The 20,105-nt window shown below is 46.3% G+C and overlaps 1 protein-coding gene across 2 annotated transcripts in view; it reads right to left on the bottom strand.

The window, feature by feature from the left end:
* Window positions 1–20,105, bottom strand: part of NCAPG (non-SMC condensin I complex subunit G) — a 455,902-nt gene that overhangs the window by 401,930 nt on the left and 33,867 nt on the right. For both annotated transcript variants that reach the window (XM_029590425.1, XM_029590416.1), the window contains exons 4-5: window positions 12,855–13,083; window positions 12,295–12,440 (exon numbers count right to left, since the gene is read on the bottom strand). In XM_029590425.1, coding sequence (XP_029446285.1) covers window positions 12,295–12,440; window positions 12,855–13,083 — 375 coding nt within the window. The remainder of the gene's footprint in view (window positions 1–12,294; window positions 12,441–12,854; window positions 13,084–20,105) is intronic.

Here is a 20,105-nt window from a genome sequence, read left to right on the forward strand (position 1 = left end):
AGAAGGATGTCCAGATGCTCCAGCAGGGGTGCGAGCATCAATGGCAGAGGCCGGGCACTGGTATGGAGGCCGATGGTGCCGGCAGCTCAACACTCTGGAGCACCACAGACTGCATCCTGCGGTCCAGCACCTCCTGAAAGTCCTGAGTGGTCAGGACTGATGGAGGGGGACGAGGCGACGCCAGCATACCCTCAGGTTCTTGAGGTGGCACAGCAACCTGCACAGTCAGTTCCAACCACACGCATGGTCCCTGGATCCCTTAGTAGCGACCAGGATATTTCAACGTTGGGGGCAACCAACAATAGATCTCTTTGCATCACGCCTGAATCACAAAGTGGAGCCTGAATAGAAACCCCCTGCTCCAGATTGGATGGGGACCTTCACCAAGCCAGGGACGCCCTGAGAGAGGAGGAAACCTGGATGCAGACCTGAAGGCCCTAGATGGCCTGCCACCATTGGGAGCGTAGAATCCCACTGGACTTCACGCATATGCAGACGGGCAAACAAGGTGACATGGACTGACGCGGCCACGTGCCCCAGAAGCTGCAGCATACACCATGCAGAGAACTGCTGGAGGTGCTGGACCTCCTCCGCCAGGGTTAGCAGTGACTGCACCCTGATGCAGGGCAAAAAGGCTTTCGCCTGTGCAGCGTCCAACATGGCCCCTATGAAATCCAGCCAGGACGATGGACAGAGATTGGATTTTGGGTAGTTTATTAGAAATCCCAGGTATTCAAACACCCGAATGGTCCAGCAAAGAGACTGCACTGCCCCCGTTTGCGTGGCACTCTTGATTAGCCAGTCGTCCAGGTATAGAAAGACCTGGATTCCCAGCTGGGGCAGATAAGCACCCACCACAGCCAAGCATTTCGTGAAGACCTGGGGCACGGAGGCCAGGTCGAATGGGAGCACACAGTATTGAAAATGTTGACAGCCTACCACAAAGCGAAGATACCTCCTGTGACTGGGGAGGATTGATGTGGGAATACGTACCTTAAGTCGAGGGAGCAAAGCCAGTCTCCTCTTTGTAAGAGGCATCAAGTTGCCCAAGGATACTATCTTGAACCTCTCTTTCTTGAGAAATTTGTTAAAGGCTCACAAATCAAGAGTGGGATGGAGGCCTCCTGTTTTCTTTGGAATTAGAAAACAGATGGGGGGCTAACGTCACCGGTAGAAGATGGCTGTACCCCCAAAGCTCCCGAAAATCCCTGACTGAATCATTCAAAAATAGTTATGTGTGTATATCTTGACCATCTCTAGGCACCAACGATTGCCGAAAGATTTCTGATGGAAATGAAAAAGAAGATAACAGACTTAAAACAATTCTCCTTCTCTAAACACTCGGTCAAGTTGACGGAGGGCGAGAGCCACATTCCTGTACAGGCCGCGAGGAACGGAGCTAATGTTTCTGATCTTTCCACCGGTCTCTCATCTAATAGCCCCGCCGAATTACCATCCTGAGATGAGCTGCAATCGTGGTTTGTGGAATTATGACCAGACATGAAGCAGCACAAGCAAGCAAGAATTGTTAGATTCCATTTCAGAAATCTGCGAGGACCTAGCCACACTCGGAGCGCGGGTCAATATCAACATCCACTTAGAGAGTCAGGAAGATTCCCTCAAACTGTTGACTGAACAGCAAAATTTACAAAAGAAGAAAGCCCTATTAGCAGAAAAACGAAGATTTAGAAAATCGCTCTACGCAACCGAACTTGCGCTTCACAGGTATTCCAGAGTCTCCAGAATATTTGGATTGTTTTGCCATGGTCAGATCCATTTGTAACTATATACTCTCCACCGATGATGGCGCAGATGTCTGATTCCACCTCAACCCGCCAGATTGAAATTGAAAGAGCTCACAGAGCGCTTGGCCCTGTTATGGCAAACATAGTGAGAGACATAGTAATATGCCTGCATAGTTTCGCATTGAAAGAAAAAATTTCAGCTGCCGGAAGAAAAAGGTCGGAATGTCTCTGGGAAGGGCATAAGATTAATTTAATGATCTTGCACCATCTACGCTGCATAAATGGTTTGAATTAAAGCAATACTAATCCATGCAATATAAAATATATGTGATGCTCCCAACGATGAATAACATATATATTGATTCACCTACTGTTTATACACACAGATTGAATTAAAGCAAGTCACCTTGGCCCGATGCTCCGAAAAGGTCAGTTACCAATGGACTTTCCCGTTTGGCCTTACGTTCTCAGTCAACAGCGTTACCTTTAGAGTGAAATCCCTTCCAGAAGCGGCTGAAGCCTTCAAGCAGGCTGGGTTCTCCATACCTTTCCTACGCAGAAACTCTCCAGGTCGGAGGTGAAGACGATCAACAGCCCAAGATGGCACCAGGTCAGAGAAGGAAGATGACCGCTGCGGCACCATTCGGTGGACACAAATGACACGATGTCAGACCAAGGATGAACAGTAAACTTTACCGGAGCAGTGCTAACAGTATATTGGACTTAGTTTCTTATAGTTTCTCAGCTCAGGTGTTTCCCTTAACTATATGGATACTGAGCTTTTGATCATTTTCAGGTGTTATATTTCAAAGACTTTGGGTTGGGAAAATGTATAGCTAAGTCTTGCAGTAATGATCTAGATGGATTTTGCTAGCTTGCGATAAGTTAAAGGAGAGTGAGGGGGTGGGAGTTATTTTTCCAATTAAGTGATTACCCCATGGTTGGAGTGATCCATGGGTTGGGTCAAATGGACAGGGATTTTTTTTTTTTTTGAGGGGGAGGGGGAGTTACAGATCCACATGTAAAGGGAAAGCTTAGTTTTGAACATAGACAGTTTTCCTTTCACTATCACAAATTTGTATGGGGACGATGGAGAAAGCAGAGTTGCTTACCTGTAACAGATGTTATCCCAGGTCAGCAGGATGTAGTCCTCACATATGGGTGACGTCACTGGCCGGAGCCCTATCACAGAAAACTGTCAAAGTTACTAGAAACGTTTGACTGGCAGAGTGAGCCTACTGAGCATGCCATTATCCCTCAAGGCACAGGGGGTCTCACTTCAGTCTCTTTTGTAGCAATAAGTGCGAGCGAAAAATAAATAAAACGCTTCGGACCCAACTCCATGGGGTGGCGGGTGGGTTTCGTAAGGACTACATCCTGCTGTCCTAGGATAACACCTGCTACAGGTAAGCAACTCTGCTTTATCCCAGGACAAGCAGGATGATAGTCCTCACATATGGGAGATTAGCAAGCTACAGGCTGAGTCATATTTCTTTTGGTCCAACAGCATACAACAGGCACAACAACTGGTGTACTGTTGGAAAAACATGAGGCAGCCTGAAATCACAGCAGGTTGGATAAAGAAGGAGTTGGGCCTATACTGGAAATAAGTTTAAGACAGATTGTCCGAAAGCTGAATCTTGTCGCCCTTCCTTGTCCAAGCAGTAATGGGCTGCAAATGTGTGAAGAGAGCTCCATGTTGCAGCTTTACAGATGTCAGCAATCAGAACTGAACGATAGTGTGCTACTGAGGTTGCCATTGCTCTCACTGAGTGCACCTTTACTCGTCCTTGGAGAGGAAGGCCTGCCTTATCATAGCAGAATCCAATACAGTCTACTAGCCAATTGGAGAGAGTTTGTTTGCTCACTGCAACTCCCGGTTTGTTTTTATCAAAAGAAACAAAGAATTGGGTGGATTTCCTGTGGATTGCAGTGCGGTCCAGGTAAATGCAAGTGCAAGTTTACAGTCCAAAGTGTGTAAAATCTTTTCACCTTGGTGAGTGTGAGGTCTTGGGGAAAAAGTGGGCAAAACTATAGACTGATTCAAGTGAAAATCTTACCACTTTGGGAAGGAATTTAGGGTGAGTACGGAGGACCACTCAGTCATGTAGGAACCTGGTATAGGGTGAGTATGTCACAAGCGCTTGTAACTCACTAACTTCTAGAAGAAGTAATGGCTACTAGGAAGAGAACTTTCCGTGTAAGAAATTTTATATCGCAGGAATCTATAGGCTCAAATGGGGAACGCATGAGCCTTATTAGTACTATATTTAGGTCCCATGTAGTGTCTGGTAGCCGTAAAGGGGGCTTAAGTTGTAATAGACCCCTCATAAATCTACTCACTAGGGGTTGCGCTGTTACTGGGGCATCCCATACTCCCTTGTGGTACACTGAGATGGCACTCAGGTGTACCCACACCGAAGTAGTCTGGAGACCAGAGTCTGAAAGGTGCCAGAGATAGTCTAATAAAGATGGAGTGGGGCAGGAAAAAGGGTCTATACCTTTGTGTGTGCACCATATGGTAAATCTATTCCACTTAGAATGATAGGATATTCGTGTGGAAAGCTTTTGTGATGCTACAAGCACTTTAGAGACATCAGTTGACAGGTTGAGCATTTGGAGGATCAAACTTTCAACATCCAAGCTGTGAGGGACAGGGTCTGAAGGTTTGGATGGCGTAACTTGCCTTGGTTCTAAGAGTGGGCGATGTGCCCAGACAAATTGGTTTTCTGATCGAAAGGTCAAGAAGTATGGGAAACCATACTTGTCGAGGCCAGTACGGGGCCATGAATGTCATTGACCCTTTGTCCTGTTGTAGCTTCACGAAAGTTTGGGCTATCAGTGGTATCGGATACACGTATAGGAGGCCTAAGTTCCTGGGGCGAGCAAAGGCGTCCATGGCTAACCTGTTTTGTTGCTTGTGCAGGGAGCAGAACCTATCCACTGTGATTCAGTTCGGATGCAAAGAGGTCTACTGTTGGTTGACCCCCAGCGTTGGAAGATTCTGGTCGTTACCACAGGATCCAGGGACCACTCATGCGGATGGAACTGACGGCTGAGACGATCTGCAACTACATTGTGTATGCCTGCTAGATAAGTGGCCCGGAGAAACATGGAATGTGTTAGGGCCCAGTCCCAAATCTGCACGGCTTCTTGGCAGAGGAGATAAGAGCCCGTGCCTCCTTGTTTGTTCAGGTACCACATGGCAACTTTGTTGTCTGTTTGTATTAGAACAGTCTTGTGTGAAAGGCAGTCCTTTAATACATAACGAATAACTCGAAGCTCCAGGAAGTTGATTTGAAATGTTGCTTTAAGCTTTGTCCAAGTACCTTGAGTCTGAAGATTGTCCACATGAGCTGCCCAACCTAAATTGGATGCATTTGTGGTTACGGTTACTTGCAGAACTGGTTGCTGAAAAGGCAGGCCTGTTAGCAAGTTGTTCGTGTTCGTCCACCAGAGAAGAGATAGACGTAACTGGTGGGTTATTTGAATTGGAGATGACAGTGGTTGAATGGCTTGGAGCCACTGTGATCTCAAAGTCTATTGCATTATTCTCATGGCTAATCTGGCCATAGGAGTGACGTGGACCGTGGAAGCCATGTTACCAGGCAGTGTAAGGAATTTATGGGCTGAAGTTGTTTCCTTTACGCGCAGAGATACAGCTAGCTTGGTGAGTGTGTCTGCACGGTCGTTGGGCAGGAAAGCCTTTGCTACGGTGGTATCCAACTCTGCTTCGATGAACTGTAGGAGGCGAGATAGAGTCAGGTGGGATTTTTGGTAGTTGATGAGAAATCCCAATGAGCGAAGCAGCTTGGTAGTGAGATTGAGAGCATTGAGAGCTCCTTGCATGGATTAGCTCTTGATGAGCCAGTTGTCCAGGTAAGGAAAGACGTGTATGCTTCTTGCGTAGATAGGCTGCAGCTACTGCTAGGCACTTTGTAAATACACGGGGTGCCGATGCAAGTCTGAAAGGCAGGACCCAGTACTAAAGTGTTGATTTCCCACTAGAAAGAGCAGGTACTTGCGGTGAGGTGGGAATATTGGAATGTGAGCGTACGTCTTGAAGATCCAGAGAACAGAGCCAACCTCCTGTTTGTAAAAGGGGAAGCATCGTGCCCAAGGACACCATTCTGAATTTTTCTTTTCGTAGAAATTTGTTGAGACTGTAGAGGTCTAAGATGAGGCAGAGGCCTTCTGTTTTCTTTGGAATGAGAAAATAGCGGGAGTAGAATCCTCTGCCCTGCTGAGGTCGGGAAACAGGTTCCACGACCTTGGCTCCCAGTAGGGTGGATAATTCTGACTCTAGAAGAGTTGTGTGATATTTGCATACCCACAGTAAGTTGGGTGGGGAATCTCTGGGTACCGTGAGAAAGTTTAGAAGGTAATCTTATGATATAATAGAAAGTACCCATTGATCTGTGGTGATGCGTATCCAATTGGGTAGAAAATGATGAACCCAGCCTCCTACTGGTAAATATTGATTTGGATTTCTGGAGAGGCTGCTGTTCTCTGGGAGTTCTTCAAAAACCAGATGCTTGGCCTGTTTGGGGGGGGGGGGGGGGGGAGGCTGATGTCTGGATGTTTTTGGTTGCCTAGGATGTCCTCTTTGAGGTGGCCTAGTTGTTCTTCCATGAGGAGCAGGTAGATAATACCTGCGTGGTCGATAGAATGGCTTTTTAATGTCCTTTCTAGATGAGCGTCTGGCAGAAGATGGGGCTTCTGTAGTGATTATGGACAGATGACGCAGCATTTCATTGTGATCTTTAAGTTGCACAACTGCATCTTGCACTTTATGTCCAAATAAGTTTTCACCAGTGAAAGGTAAGTCAGCCAGTCTATCTTGGACCTCAGGCCTGAGGGGTCTGATGCTTTCAACCATGCCCACCCTCCTGGCACAGATGCCGGTTGCTGCCATTCTGGAGGCTGTTTCGAATGAATCGTAGGCCGTACGTACCTCATGCTTTCCAGCCTCAACTGCTTTATGTATGACTGTATTGAGGGTGCTACTTGCTGGACCTGTTTCCACAGGTTTCTTTAGTATTGCGTCATGAACAGCTGATATGAGGCAATTCTTGACAAGAGCATGGAGCCTTGAAACATTTTGCGTCCTAAATTGTCCAAGAACTTTTGCTCTTTTCCAGGTTGACCAATGTGGACGAATTCTCCTTGATTTCTTTTGTGCCTACTCTACCAAAACAGACTGAAGTGGGAGTTGAGGTTTTTGGAAACCAGGTACATGCTGTACCAAATAAGTTGCATCTGTTCTTCTGCTCACTGGAGGAACAGTGCATGGATGTTCCCAAAGTCGATGCTGCAGGTCTACCAGTACATGTACTGGTATAGCCACTATTTCTTTTGGAGCATCAACGAATTGGAATATCTCCAATGTCCTATGCATTGTATTTTCCTCTGTTACTAGTTGAAAAGGGATTGTTTCTGACGTTTCCCTTATGAAATTTGAAAAGGAGAGATCAGGTGATGACTTTCTTCTTTCCTCTGATGAAGAAGGTTCTGACAAGATATCTTCAGTAGAAGAATCAGTGTCTACATCTTCCCAGGTATCTGAAAAGGTGTGTGGTTGAAGACTTGAAGGAGGAATGAAGAATGGCGTTGAAGGACGCAAAGTCATCGATGGATCCTTCGATGGTTTTGGTTGATGCTTCGGTGGCATCGATGGTAACGGTTGTGGCACCGATGGCACCGAGAAAAAAAGCAGACGTCTTGGTCCCGAGAGCACGGATGGTCCCGGCATCGGTTGAGACACTGGTGACTGTGGATCGGAATCGGTGCCTTCTTCCTCCGACGACCCGGAAATGGGTATCAGGTCTTTTAGAGGCTGTGTCGGTTCCTTATTGATCGGTGGCCCAGGTTGTGTCGGTAGGGCACCGATCAATGCATCAAGTTTGGTAAGTAATGGAGTGAACATCGATTGCTCCGGCATCGGTGCTGGTATGGGGGACGGCACCGGTGGATGTAGTTCCCAGAGGGCATCAATGACTGCCTGGCGGATAAATCCATCCAGTTCCTCCCATGTAACTGATGAGGACAGAGCAGCTACAGGGGGTGGCAGACTCCAAGGAACTGGCTCCTCCATAGATCCCTGTGGGGGCGCAGTACCCGGCACCAATATCTGTGGGGATAGCCGTGGACGTTCTGGTGTCGAGGGCATTGTCGGCCGCTCTAACCTTGTCCTCTTCGAGGGTGGCTCGATGACCATCGAAGCTGCTCCGGAATCTGTGCCGGCACCGGGCATGGATTCCTTTCGGTGCTGGTGTCTGTTTTTCACTGTGCTCAACCTGGTCTTTCCCCAGCGCCGAGGTAGATTTCGCCGAGGACTTTGATGGTAAGGGAGACGGATGGTCACCACTGCCTTCATGCACCCGGTGGGTCTTTATCACTTTTTTGGATACCCTTGCCGGTGAAGATTGTGTAGACGTCGATGGAATTAACTCTAGTTTAAACAGTTTACATTTTTCCAGGCGAGCCCGCCTACCTTTCGCTGTCATTTCGGCGCATTAAGACAAGTGGAAACGTGTGCAGCGCCAAGGCATAAGATGCACTCGTCATGAGGGTCGGTTATCAACATAGTACAAGGGCATTTTGGGCACCTTCTAAACCCCGTTGCCATGATCACAAAAGGTTGAGGCCTGACAGCCGTCGACAGCCTGCGGGGCACCGAGGGACGGTGAGAATGGTTTCGACCGCAAAACTGTTTTACTCACCGAATTGGAGAAAAATGAATTTAAATGGGAGACCCCTATAAGGGGATATTTTTCTGAAGAATATTTTTTCCGTGAGGAAAATCGTGTGAGGAATCACAGAGCTCCTAACCACGAGGCGAACTGCAGCGAGGAAAAAAAAAAGAGAGACTGAAGGGAGACCCCTGTGGCTCGAGGGATAATGGCATGCTGGGCATGCTCACAGTATGCTCACTCTGCCAGTCAAAAGTTTCTAGAAACTTTGACAAAGTTTTCCATAATAGGGCTCCGGCCAGTGACGTCACCCATATGTGAGGACTATCATCCTGCTTGTCCTGGGATAAACTTATGCATCAAGCTTACTTTTGCTTTTTCAGAGATCGAGGGAAACAGAGGAACCCAACTGGGAGAGCAGACTGCGGTCGGTCCTCAGCTCCCAAATCGGGTCCGGGGAACAGTTGCAGTGGCAACCCCGATGGAGTTGAAATTTGAACCTCCTTTCCGAGTGGATGTTCCCGATGCAGACAACAGATCCAGCTCCTTTGGAGCTGAATAATTTTTCCATCTTATCGAGACATGCCCGATGGCCCTTTGGAATCAACTGGGCACAAAGATCGCAACCGCGGATGTCAGGAGATGCCCTCAAGCAGAGGACAGACCTCGTGGGGGTCTGTGGTGGACATAGTCTGGGAGTCCTGGGGGCACCAGCGGAAGTTGGTCAACGCCATTGGAAAAAGTACGAGGTGCACAGTCAATGGTTGGCAGACACCGGGAGAAGGAATCACTGGTGATCTACTGCAAAGCTGCAAAAAAATTTATCAGGTTGCAGAGAAAGGAACAGATGAAAAATCCGAGGGACCCTACGTCACACAGGAAGCAAAAAAAAGTTTGAAAAAAAGTGTGAAAGCGCAAGCTCACAAACCGCAAGGCAGCAGCTTCGTGGAAAGGAAGAGACTGAAGAGGGACCCACGTGGACACGCGATTAGCGGTACGTTAGGCATGCTCAATGTGCCAGCCAAAGTTTCTAGAAATTTTCACAATTTTTCCGTGCCAGGCGCCATCCGATGATGTTACCCATGTGTGAGGACTACCATCCTTATTGTTCTTGGAGAAGATAAAAAAAGGTCTACGTCAGCACCTGTATCCACTTTATAGCATTTGCCTTTTCTATTGATGGGCAATGTGATATGCCACTGTTTTATTAGCATTTACAGTTAGGCTGCTCACAAAACAAATGTCATCACTATCACTGGTTGTAGGTGCCCGCACTGTATGCAATTGTTTTTGACATTTTTCGGAAGTGATTTAGTCCTCCACATTTGTCCTTAAGCAGGGCACTGCTTATAGGCATGTGGTCATCCACAGCAATATGTTTTGGGTTTTTTTTGTACTGTGCAACTTTGCATGCAGTTTATTGCTTTTCTGTTCCCTAACTCTTATGTGCCTCTGTCCAGCCTGTGAATGGCTGCCTTTCTCCTGCTGTCACAGCCATTACACAGCCGCTGTTCCATTGGAGGTGGACCCTTGGGCTGATATGGAGTTGACGCAACCCCTAGGTAAGGACCTATGGGTCCCTACCGTCAGCAGGTGGAGTGGGCTGAAGCTAGAGGCTGCTGGAGCTTCACACCTATACCAGCCCTCATTCCCCTAGGGTTGAGCCTTTGGGGCACCCGAGGGGAATGAGGGGCCAGCAGGACATAGGTGTGCCTCAAGGTTAGAGATGAGAAGTGATTCAGCCCAGAGACAGCAGCCAGTAGATGGTGTAGTCCTACCCTGGACTGGATTCAGTACTAGAACTCAGGTGCTAAAGGAACAACGAGTAACTGGAGGCGTTTAAGCAAAGAAAGGCCTAAGCCTTAGAAGTCCACATCCAGAGGATAGGCAAGAGGAGGCATCACTGACAGGCTAGGATCAGAGCCAGCGGCAAGTAGAAGTTGTGGCAAGCAAAGAAGAACTCTGGACACAAAGGTCTGTAGTGTAGTCGTTCAAGGCAATGGTCAGGGCACGGAGAAGGCAGGCATAGCGGAGGTCCGGGGCTGAAGAGAAGCTGAAGAGTAGTTAGGAGTAGTGGAGGTCAAAATCCAAGGAGTCAGTCCAACACAGACGAAACAGAACAAGGAAGACAGGAACTGGGAACCACAGGGATCAGGAACATAAAGACGTTGCTGATCCTAGAATTGAGTACTTGGAATACGAGGAGACCTGTTGCAAAGGCAATGCAATGGAGCGAGGCCTGAGCTTTTATATGCTGAAGAAACTGTCAGCATCTGGGTCTGCGTCCAGGTTCCCGCCGCAGGCCCTTTAAAAGAACTAATGATGCGTGCGCACCTAGGAAGGGGCGCGGCGCCGATGGCGGCGTCTCTCCTCAGGCCACACAGAGAGGCCCGACGAACAGGGACATCTTGGCTGGCAACACTGGGTAGTGTGGCTGGGCCAGAAGCACTGGAGGGAACCCGAGGTCGGAGCTGGCGGCTCACTGCCGCCATAGAAGAGGAGCCAGGAGCTGGAGTTCGTGTGAAAAATTGAAAGGGCCATGCTGCGGGGCTGCTGCAGGCAGCAAGCGTAACAGCCGCAACCTGCTGAGTGACAGTTTCTTCAGAAGCCTTACGTATCTGTACTGCACGCTCTAATGTAAGATCTGTCTCATGGAGCAACTTCTTTTGCTCTATCATTGTTTGGCCTCATTATTAGATGATCTTTCATCAGTTAATCTGTCCTGGCTTTAAAATCACAAGATTGACTCCTGAGCTTCAGAGCTCTGTAACATACTCTTCACAGTTTAATGTTTGTTCTGCATTTGGGAAGCAAACATATGCTTCATGACATTTTTGTCTTGCAACACAGTAGCTCAAACTTTAGCATTGCATCAAAATTCTCTCTCTGCTTCTGCAAATGGTATGCGTTATACTTATCTATAACTTCCTGGCCAGACACTGTTGGAAACAGGGCAATCTTTTGCACACTATCTTCCTCATGTAACTATTACTCTTCTATAAAAAAGGAGCCTTTGTTTAAAATTTTTCCATATCTTCTAAATTACCTTGCAGTTTCAGTTCTGTTGGTTGTTTCAGCAGTTCCATGCTTCTGGCTCATTGTCTTGTTGCAGACCTCAGTCACTTTTCTACCTTTCATGCTGACATACCAGCCAGAGCCTTAAAATTCCTCATCAGTTCTCTATGGTTATTAATTTACTTCGATAGCATGTTTCATATTGTCAAACACCAAACTCCAGATGCAACAACTTTTTAATGAGAAGATTTTAACAATAATTGTCCTTGAGGCCGCTTCACTACAAGAGTATTGAAACTCTCTCCAGTAGCCAAAAGGAGCAGGCTCAGCATACACCCCAATGTGCAAATCAACAAAATATCAAGAAAAATGTATGTGTAATTAAGACTTATAATCATAACTATTATTGATCAAATCCAATCCATGAGTAGAAGAAAATTTCAGTATGATCAGCAACTACATATGATGAGTCTTGATCTTATAGTCTAATTGGCAAAGGTTTTGATGTTTTAATTATATTTTTGACCTGGCAGTTTCCTCCTGCCCCTTTGAGCTTCCAGCTCATTTGGAACCAGCCTACATTTGGCAATGGCACTATGTGCCATCAATCACAAATACCCTAGTCCATCAGCAGGAACCACAGATCACAGCTCTTTAAAGCCTGGTACACATGCACCACAAGTCTGGTTAATAAATGAACAATGGTTGGGACTCCATCCTAGCATGAGTTGCGGATACTGCCTTTGCAGCATCTTGCAGCCAAGTCAGGCGGTGAAATCCAGGTTTAGGAATCGAACTGCCACTGCCACTGAGCCAGCCCAACATTTAGATATCGTAATCACCTGATAGGCTAGTTTTCTGACGACATCCTTTACATCCATAGTGCGTCCTACAATTTCTTGCAATGTCTTGGCTGATGGAGCAATACAGGACAACACGGCTCGCCTCACTTCTGGATTAGAGTCATTTTCAATTAAATGCAAGTAAGCTAAAAGACAAAAAATAAATTTCTTAAATATATTTTAGGTAAAATCTCCACCCATAAAAAGTCAGAATGAGTGTAAAGTATTATCACAGTTTTATTCTTATGCAAAACAAAAACTACCAAGGTATCATGGAACATATGAAATTGGAAATCATTTGCCTAGAGTTTCGATACATTTACAATTAACTCAAAATGTTCTGATCTCTATTTGCTGCGAGTTTAAAACAAGGGACAAAACACAAAACTTCATTTTAAAAATAGTCACTAAAGGAGAATATAACATTCAGTATATAATATTTAATATGCCATTTCATAATATATAATTCCAAGATGTTCTTTATAATCTAAAGTTTAGTAAATACTATTATGTAAATAGGCTTAATTTAGCTTCTATAAATATAATTGTCCAGTTCTCACCGTTAGTCACAGGACAGTTCTTATCCTGAGGATCCTGAAGTCTAGCCAGAGCCAGCACTGCCTGGATTCTCACATTTGGCACTTTATCTCTCAGTCGAACCAGCATGGCATCATGGATTTTATCAAACAGATCATCATCAATCTGGGCATTTTCTGGCAAGCTTCCCAACAGTTTATTAACCATTTGGCATGCTCTAAACCTAACAGCCTGGCTGTTTGCATTATGCGACTAGAAGGGGGAAAAAAAATTATAGTTGTGATATTTTGCATATAGTGACTCTATGAAAAAGTTCAGCAACATAAGAATCTGTTATAGTACTATTAAAACATGTATTACATTGTATTAATTTTCAGGCTGATATAGTAAGGTGCGCTTGGCCGTGCACACTGTTTAACATGTAATTAGCCGCGTGTTTTTGATGCACGTCTATAACCCTTTATGCAGTAAGGGGTTTAGCAAGTCGAAAACGCGCAACTACACAAGGAGGCCTGTTCTAAAAGCTAAAACGAAGGCCCCACTAACATCTTAAGAACCAAGTTCAAGCCCAGATCATAAAGGGGTTTTAGAACCCTAAAGGCATTGCAGTTTTGATACTTAACAGGCGAATGCATTGATATAGCAGCAACCTTCACTCTCAGTGTACAGATACTGAAGCTCAGAGCAAGATCCTTAATCAAAGTTCATATGAACTGCATAGAAAATTTAGGAGCACAAGCCTCTTTACAACAAAGTGCTTCCATATTATGTAACACGTCTTGTTGGAAGAGTCCTTTCTTGACTTCAAGAGACACTATCACCCTTTCTAAATTTCTTGCCTCTTCAAGGCTTGAGACTCAATTTCCAAGCTACCAGTGTCAGGGAATATGACTGACCAAGCACTATAAAAGCTAGAAGAAAAAATTGACATTAACTGCTCCAATAGGTTATGGTTTTCTGGACAAATTATGGGACCAATAAGATTTGAGCTTTGATTGCTCTCACTTTTGCCAGTACTGCTCGGATCATCAACCTTCTCTGCACTGGAGAAAGTGCAGAGAAGGGCGACCAAAATGATAAGGGACATGGAACAGCTGCCCTATGAGGTAAGGCTAAGGAAGTTAGGGCTATTCAGTTTGGAGAACAAACAACTGAGGGGGAATATGACAGAGGACTACAAAATCATGAAAGGACTTGAACAAGTTCATGTAAATCAGTTATTTCTTCTGTCAGATAATAGAAGGACCAGGGGGCACTCCATGAAGTTAGCAAATAACTCATTTAAAAGAAATAGAAGAAAATTCTTTCACTCAGCGCATAGTTAAGCCCTGGAATTCATTGCCAGAGGATGTGGTTACAGCAGTTAGAGTAATTGGGTTTAAAAAAGGCTTGGATAAGTTTCTAGAAGATAAATCCATAAACTGCTATGAAGGAAATTAATAAGCAATAGTAGCTTGTGATTTATCTAATGTTTGGGTAATTGCCAAGTCCTTGTGACTTGGATTGGTCACTGTTGGAAACAGGATACTAGGCTTGATGGACCCTTGGTCTGACCCAGTATGGCATATCTTATGTGCATAAGTTCTATCTAATTTGTGACAGGCTATGTGTACAAAAATTCTTTCGTGTTAACTTTTTATAAGCTTAGTTCAAATTAGTCTCTAAAAGCCAAGTGTGCCAGAACAAGAATGCTGCAAAAATTAGGTTTCAAAACTTTTATTTAACTGTTTGACTGAAAATAATTCCCTGAAGTCTGCTATAGTCAGACCCTTACCAAAGGAATGGAACAGTAAAATGAAGAAATTACTTACCTGATCATTTTGTTTTCCTTAGTGTAGACAGATGGACTCAGGACCAGTGGTTTTATGCTCCCCTGCCAGCAGATGGAGACGGAGCAAGCTGACGTCACAGTATATGTTCTCCTGCAGTGACCCCAGTCTGCCAGTATGCACTTCAAAGGCAACTGTGGACAAACTATCAAAAAACTGGATTAATATTTGATTAAAAACAGGCAACCATAACTGTACTCAACCAACCAGAAAGCGTGAACTCAAGTAAGATTCTAGATACCCCAATCTAGGGACTCGAATACTTACCAGCTTGAGACCCTGAGCCCCACAGAAAGATTGACGACACACTCATGCGGCAGCCAAGGGCGGGAAGCTGAGTCTATTTGTCTACAGTAAGAAAATCAAAATTATCAGAGGAAAGTACCGTATTTTTCGCTCCATAAGTCGTACTTTTTTTTCCCCATAAGTGGGGGGAAAAATGTCAATGCGTCTTATGGAGCGAATATTAAAAAAAAAACAAAAAACAAAAAAAAAAAAAAAAACTACAACCCCACCCTCCTGACTCCCACAAGACTTGCCAAAAGTCCCTGGTGGTCCAGCAGGGGTCCAGGAGCGATCTCTTGCACGTCGGCCGTCGGCTGCCAGTATTCAAAATGGTGCCAATACCCTTTGCCCTTACTATGTCACAGGGGCTACCGGTGCCATTGGTCGGCCCCTGTCACATGGTAGGAGCAAGGGACGGCCGATTCATTCTGGCCATCCCTTCCTGGACTGGTCTTTATGGAGCGAAAAATATGGTAATTCTCCATTTCCTAGCATGTAGACAGAAGGCTCAGGACCAGTGGAATGTACTAAAGCTACTCCCAAACAAGGAGGGAGGCTACCCACGGTCTAATCAACATCACATGTGCAAAGGCTGCATCCTCCCAGGCCTGCAGCAGACGATAAAACCTGGAAAAAGTGTGTAAGGAGAACCACGTCAAAGCCAAGCAGATATCGACGGGAGACAACAAACTAACCTGGGCCCTAATGGAATGAGCCCTAACATAAGTAAGCAATGTTTTTTCTGCATCCACACATACTCAGCAGTGACTACCTCCTTAATCCAGCGAGTGCCCTGCATACTCCCCCACCATGGAGAACAAAAAGGCAATCCTTTCGACAAGATTCAGAAACCTCCAAATACCACCCAGCAAGTTTCTTGACATCCAAGGAGCACAAGAGGAGATACTCCTCTGCATCCCTGACCTTATTCAGGGACAATATGGAGATGAACTGATTCAAATGAAAGTCTGAGACTACCTTGGGCAAGAAAGATGGAGCAGTATGCAGCTGAAATGCCCCTGGAGTCACCCGAAGGAATGGCTCCCAGCAAGACAAGGCCTGCAGCTCAGAAATTCGATGCGCTGAACATATAGCCACCAGGAACACAGTCATCAAGATCAACAACTGCAAGGAAAGGCTGTGCAGTGGTTGGAACCTAGGGCCTGCCAAATAATCCAGCACCAAGTTAAGACTCCACAAGGGGACCCGGTAAACTCAATGGAGGCATAAGATGTCACACCCTTCAAAACAGGATCACATCAGGGTGAGACAACAAGGAACTACCATTAACTTGGCCTCTGAAATAGGCAAGAGCCTCAACCTGCACTTTCAAGGAATTAAGGGTCAATCCTTAATTCAACCCATCCTGCAAAAAAAAAAAAAAAAAAAAATCCAGAAATGAGTGGGATCTTAAATGAACGAGGACCACCACAAGGGCTCCTCACACACCAGGCTTCAAAAACTCTCCAAACCCACACATAAGCCAAGAAAGTGGAGAACTTGCGAGCGCAGAGCAATGTGACAATCATCGCGGAGGAATAATCATGCTTCAACAGGGCCAAACCGTTGAGTAAAACCGAACAGAGTCAGATCCTTGTGAAGAACCGGTCCCTGCTGTAACAGATCCATGTGAGGAGGAAGCAGAAAGGGAGTCTCCACCAGGAATCTTCGCAAATCTCATACCACATACGCCTGGGCAGTCTGATGCTACCAGGAGTACTATCCCCCATCGGACTTCAATTTTGTAAATTATCCTACCCAGCAAAGGCCACGGAAGAAAGTCATAAAGCAGTCTGTCTTCCAGCCAGACCTGTATGAGAGCATCTACTCTCAGGAACAGATCTCTCTTATGACTGTAGAATCGAGGAACCTTCACATTGCTAGAAGTCTCCAGCAGGTCTAGGAACAGAAGGCCCCAGTGATCCACAATCAGCTGAAATGCCCCACTCTCCTGGGTCTAGACTCTCCCTGTTTAGAAAGTCTGCTCTTACAGTGTGTGTCTTTTCCTGCAATGTGAGAGATAGAGTTCACCTGCAGATGACCTTCTGCCTATTCCATAAGCTGGTCTATTTCCTGTGCCACTTGGTTCCTCCCTGGCAATTGATGTAGGCCACCATCATCACGTTCTCCTACATGACATGAATCGCTTGACCTTGCAGCCAGTGGCTAACTTCATGCATGCCAGCCATACCACTCAGGCTTCCAGGCGATTGATGTTCCAGCAGGACTCTTCAGCATTCCAATGCTCTTGAGTCATCAGCTCCTGACAGCAAGCCACCCAACCTTAGAGACTTGCATCTGTTGTAAGCACCAAGCAGGTTGGAGAGGACAAGGAAATGCCTTCTCTCAGATGATCCTCCTGCAACCACCACTGGAGGCAGGAGCAGATTTCTATCAGCAAGTAGATCCAACTGCATAGTCCTGAGACTGTGTTCCAATGAGAAAGCAGAGAGCACCGAAGAGGACATATATGCACCCTCAAATATGGCACCACTTCCAGGGTTCCCGCCATCAAGCCTAGCACCTACAGAAGGACCACACTGTTGGGCATATGGTATTCACTAACTGATGCACTTGAGACATCAATTTCTGAATCTGAACTTCCAGTAGGAAAACTCTGTCCTACCCCATGTCGAACTGGACCCCCAGATACTCCAACAACAGGGATGGCTGAAGATTGCTCTTGGTCATGTTCACCGCCCAACCGAGCTCCTGTAATAAGATCAACTTGTGTGTCACCAGGCAGCTCTCTTTCTGAGATTTGGCTCTAATCAGCTAATCGTCTAAATACGGGTGCACCAGGATCCCTTTTCTGCGCAAGGCTGCCACTACAACCACAATAACCTTGGAAAATGTTATGGGAGCGGTGGCTAAACCAAAGGGTAGTGACCGGAACTGATAATGTCGCCCCAACACCGTAAAGCGTAGAAAGTATTGGTGTTCCAATCAGATAAGAATGTGAATGTAAGTCTCTTACAGATTCAGGGAGGTCAGAAATTCCCAACTGCACCGCATTTATCACAGAGCGTAATGTTTCCATGTGAAAATGGGTCACTTTCAAATGACCGTTGACCCTCTTGAGATCCAGGATAGGACAAAAGGAGCCCTCCTTCTTGGACACAACAAAATAAATGGAATATTGCCCCATACTTTGAGACGTAGGCACCAAAACCACAGCCCTTAACCAGAGGAACCTTTGAAGCATGATGCCCACTGCCTGCTTCTTCTGCGGGAAGTTGCAAAAGGACACCATGAACATGTCCTGAAGAATACTGCGAAATTCCAGCTCATATCCTTCCCATTATCACCTCCAGGACCCACTGGTCAGACGTGATCTCGACCCACCTATGATAAGAGAGATATGTCCCCCTATCCCTTGTTTGTGAAGGTGGGTCGGCAAACCTTCATTGGGAAGGTCCGCCACCTGAGCCTGCTCCTCTCTTCAGCTCTCGGGGATAAAAGTACTGAGACCTACCAAAAGGCTGAATCCACTGAAAGGTCAACTCCCTGTAGGGATGAAACCGCTTGGAAGATCAGAGTTGACCCCTCATGCCAAAAGGGGGCTCTAACTGCCCCATATCTTCCAGCAACCAAGGAACTGGAGATTCGCCCCACTACCTGACCAGTTTCTCCAACTCATTCCCAAACAAGAACGAGCCTTTAAAGGGTATCTTGGTAAGATTAGCTTTGGAGGCTGTGTCAGCTGACCAATTGCACAACCAGAATTGAGTCTGGCCATGATCACTGAAGCCACCACTCTGGCCAAGTACGGACCAACACAGGCTGAGACTGCTAAAAAGGCAGCAGCAGGCGCCATAACTGCTATGGAAGTCCCTCCAGACTCAACCACCTGCAAGAGAAGCAGATAAGATCGTGCCACTATGGCACAACAAGAAGCGATCTGTAAAATCATTGCCACTGCCTCAAAGGCTTGCTGAAGAATAGCCTCAATCCTATCAAATACATCCTTCAAGGCTGTTCCTCCCTCTACGGGGACAGTCTGCTTAGAGACAGCACATACCAGTGCATCCACTTTGGAAAAACAAACTCTCACAGCTGGATCCAGGGGGTGCAGGCCTTCCAAAGTCTGATCCATTTTGAAATTCGCCTCTGGGGTGTCATTCCAGATCAATCAATTCCTGAATGGCATCCAATTCAGGGAAAAAACCAAGAGCTTTAAATAAAGAAACCAAAATGCGATTCTTCTTCGGCTCCAACATGGCATTCGAACCAGGAACACCCAGTTGTATCAAAGTCTGGGAAATCAGGGCCAGCAGTTCATCTCTATGAAAGACCCGCAACATGGTTCGATACGGTTCCAGTCCTGGAGGCATTTCCCCACTTTCCAGGGAATCAGGATCTACCTCATCATCCGTAGCATCCAGATTTCTGTTGGGAACACCCGCAGAGAGCAGACGAGCTCCAGCACTTAAACATAGGACTGGAAGAAGGAGGCGCTACTGGTTGAGGGTCCAACCTGACAGGAATGGGAGAAGTGGAGGACCGCGCCTGAAGAAAGCCTGATAAACCTTGAGAATTCCACCCAAGAAAAAGCCCAGAAGGAACTGGAGCTGGTCCCACAGAACTGCCCTTGCCTGTGGAGGAGCCAGTCAAGGGAGAACAAAGGTCTGGCGTCCCTCCAGTCAAAGCTGGAACCAGCATATCATCAGAACTGGAGAAGCCAGGCTTAGCAAAATCCAAGGAAGACAACTTTCCCTGAGCATCTGAGCAGCGCTGACAGGTTAGAATCCAGGTCAGGCTGAGAAGCCCTAATATGACAGGCAAGACAAAGAGGAAGACACTTAGGCTTCTTGTTTACCAGTGCCATCGCAGTGGTAAATGTGCATCTGAAATGCTCAAACATTTGTGCGCACAAAACTGAAGTGCCTCAGAAGCAACCACAACAAGGTGCACGTACAACTTGTATGCCAAGTCCCAAAGCATGGAAAGTTCAAAAAGTTGTGCAAGTAAAAGGCATGCCCAAAAACGAGTATAAGTGTGCTCAGAGCTGACTCACTGTGCACACCAATGGCCTGTAGAGGGCAACAGAGCATGCACAGGAACGTGCGAAAAACACCACCGCAGAGTTCCATGCAGCATGAAAGGATAAAGCCCAACTGCGGCTTAGCCCACTGAGGCCGCTTAACCCACCAGGCTGCT

This window comes from Rhinatrema bivittatum, chromosome 1 (genome assembly GCF_901001135.1).
Source record: "Rhinatrema bivittatum chromosome 1, aRhiBiv1.1, whole genome shotgun sequence".
In the NCBI taxonomy this organism is placed as follows: domain Eukaryota; kingdom Metazoa; phylum Chordata; class Amphibia; order Gymnophiona; family Rhinatrematidae; genus Rhinatrema; species Rhinatrema bivittatum.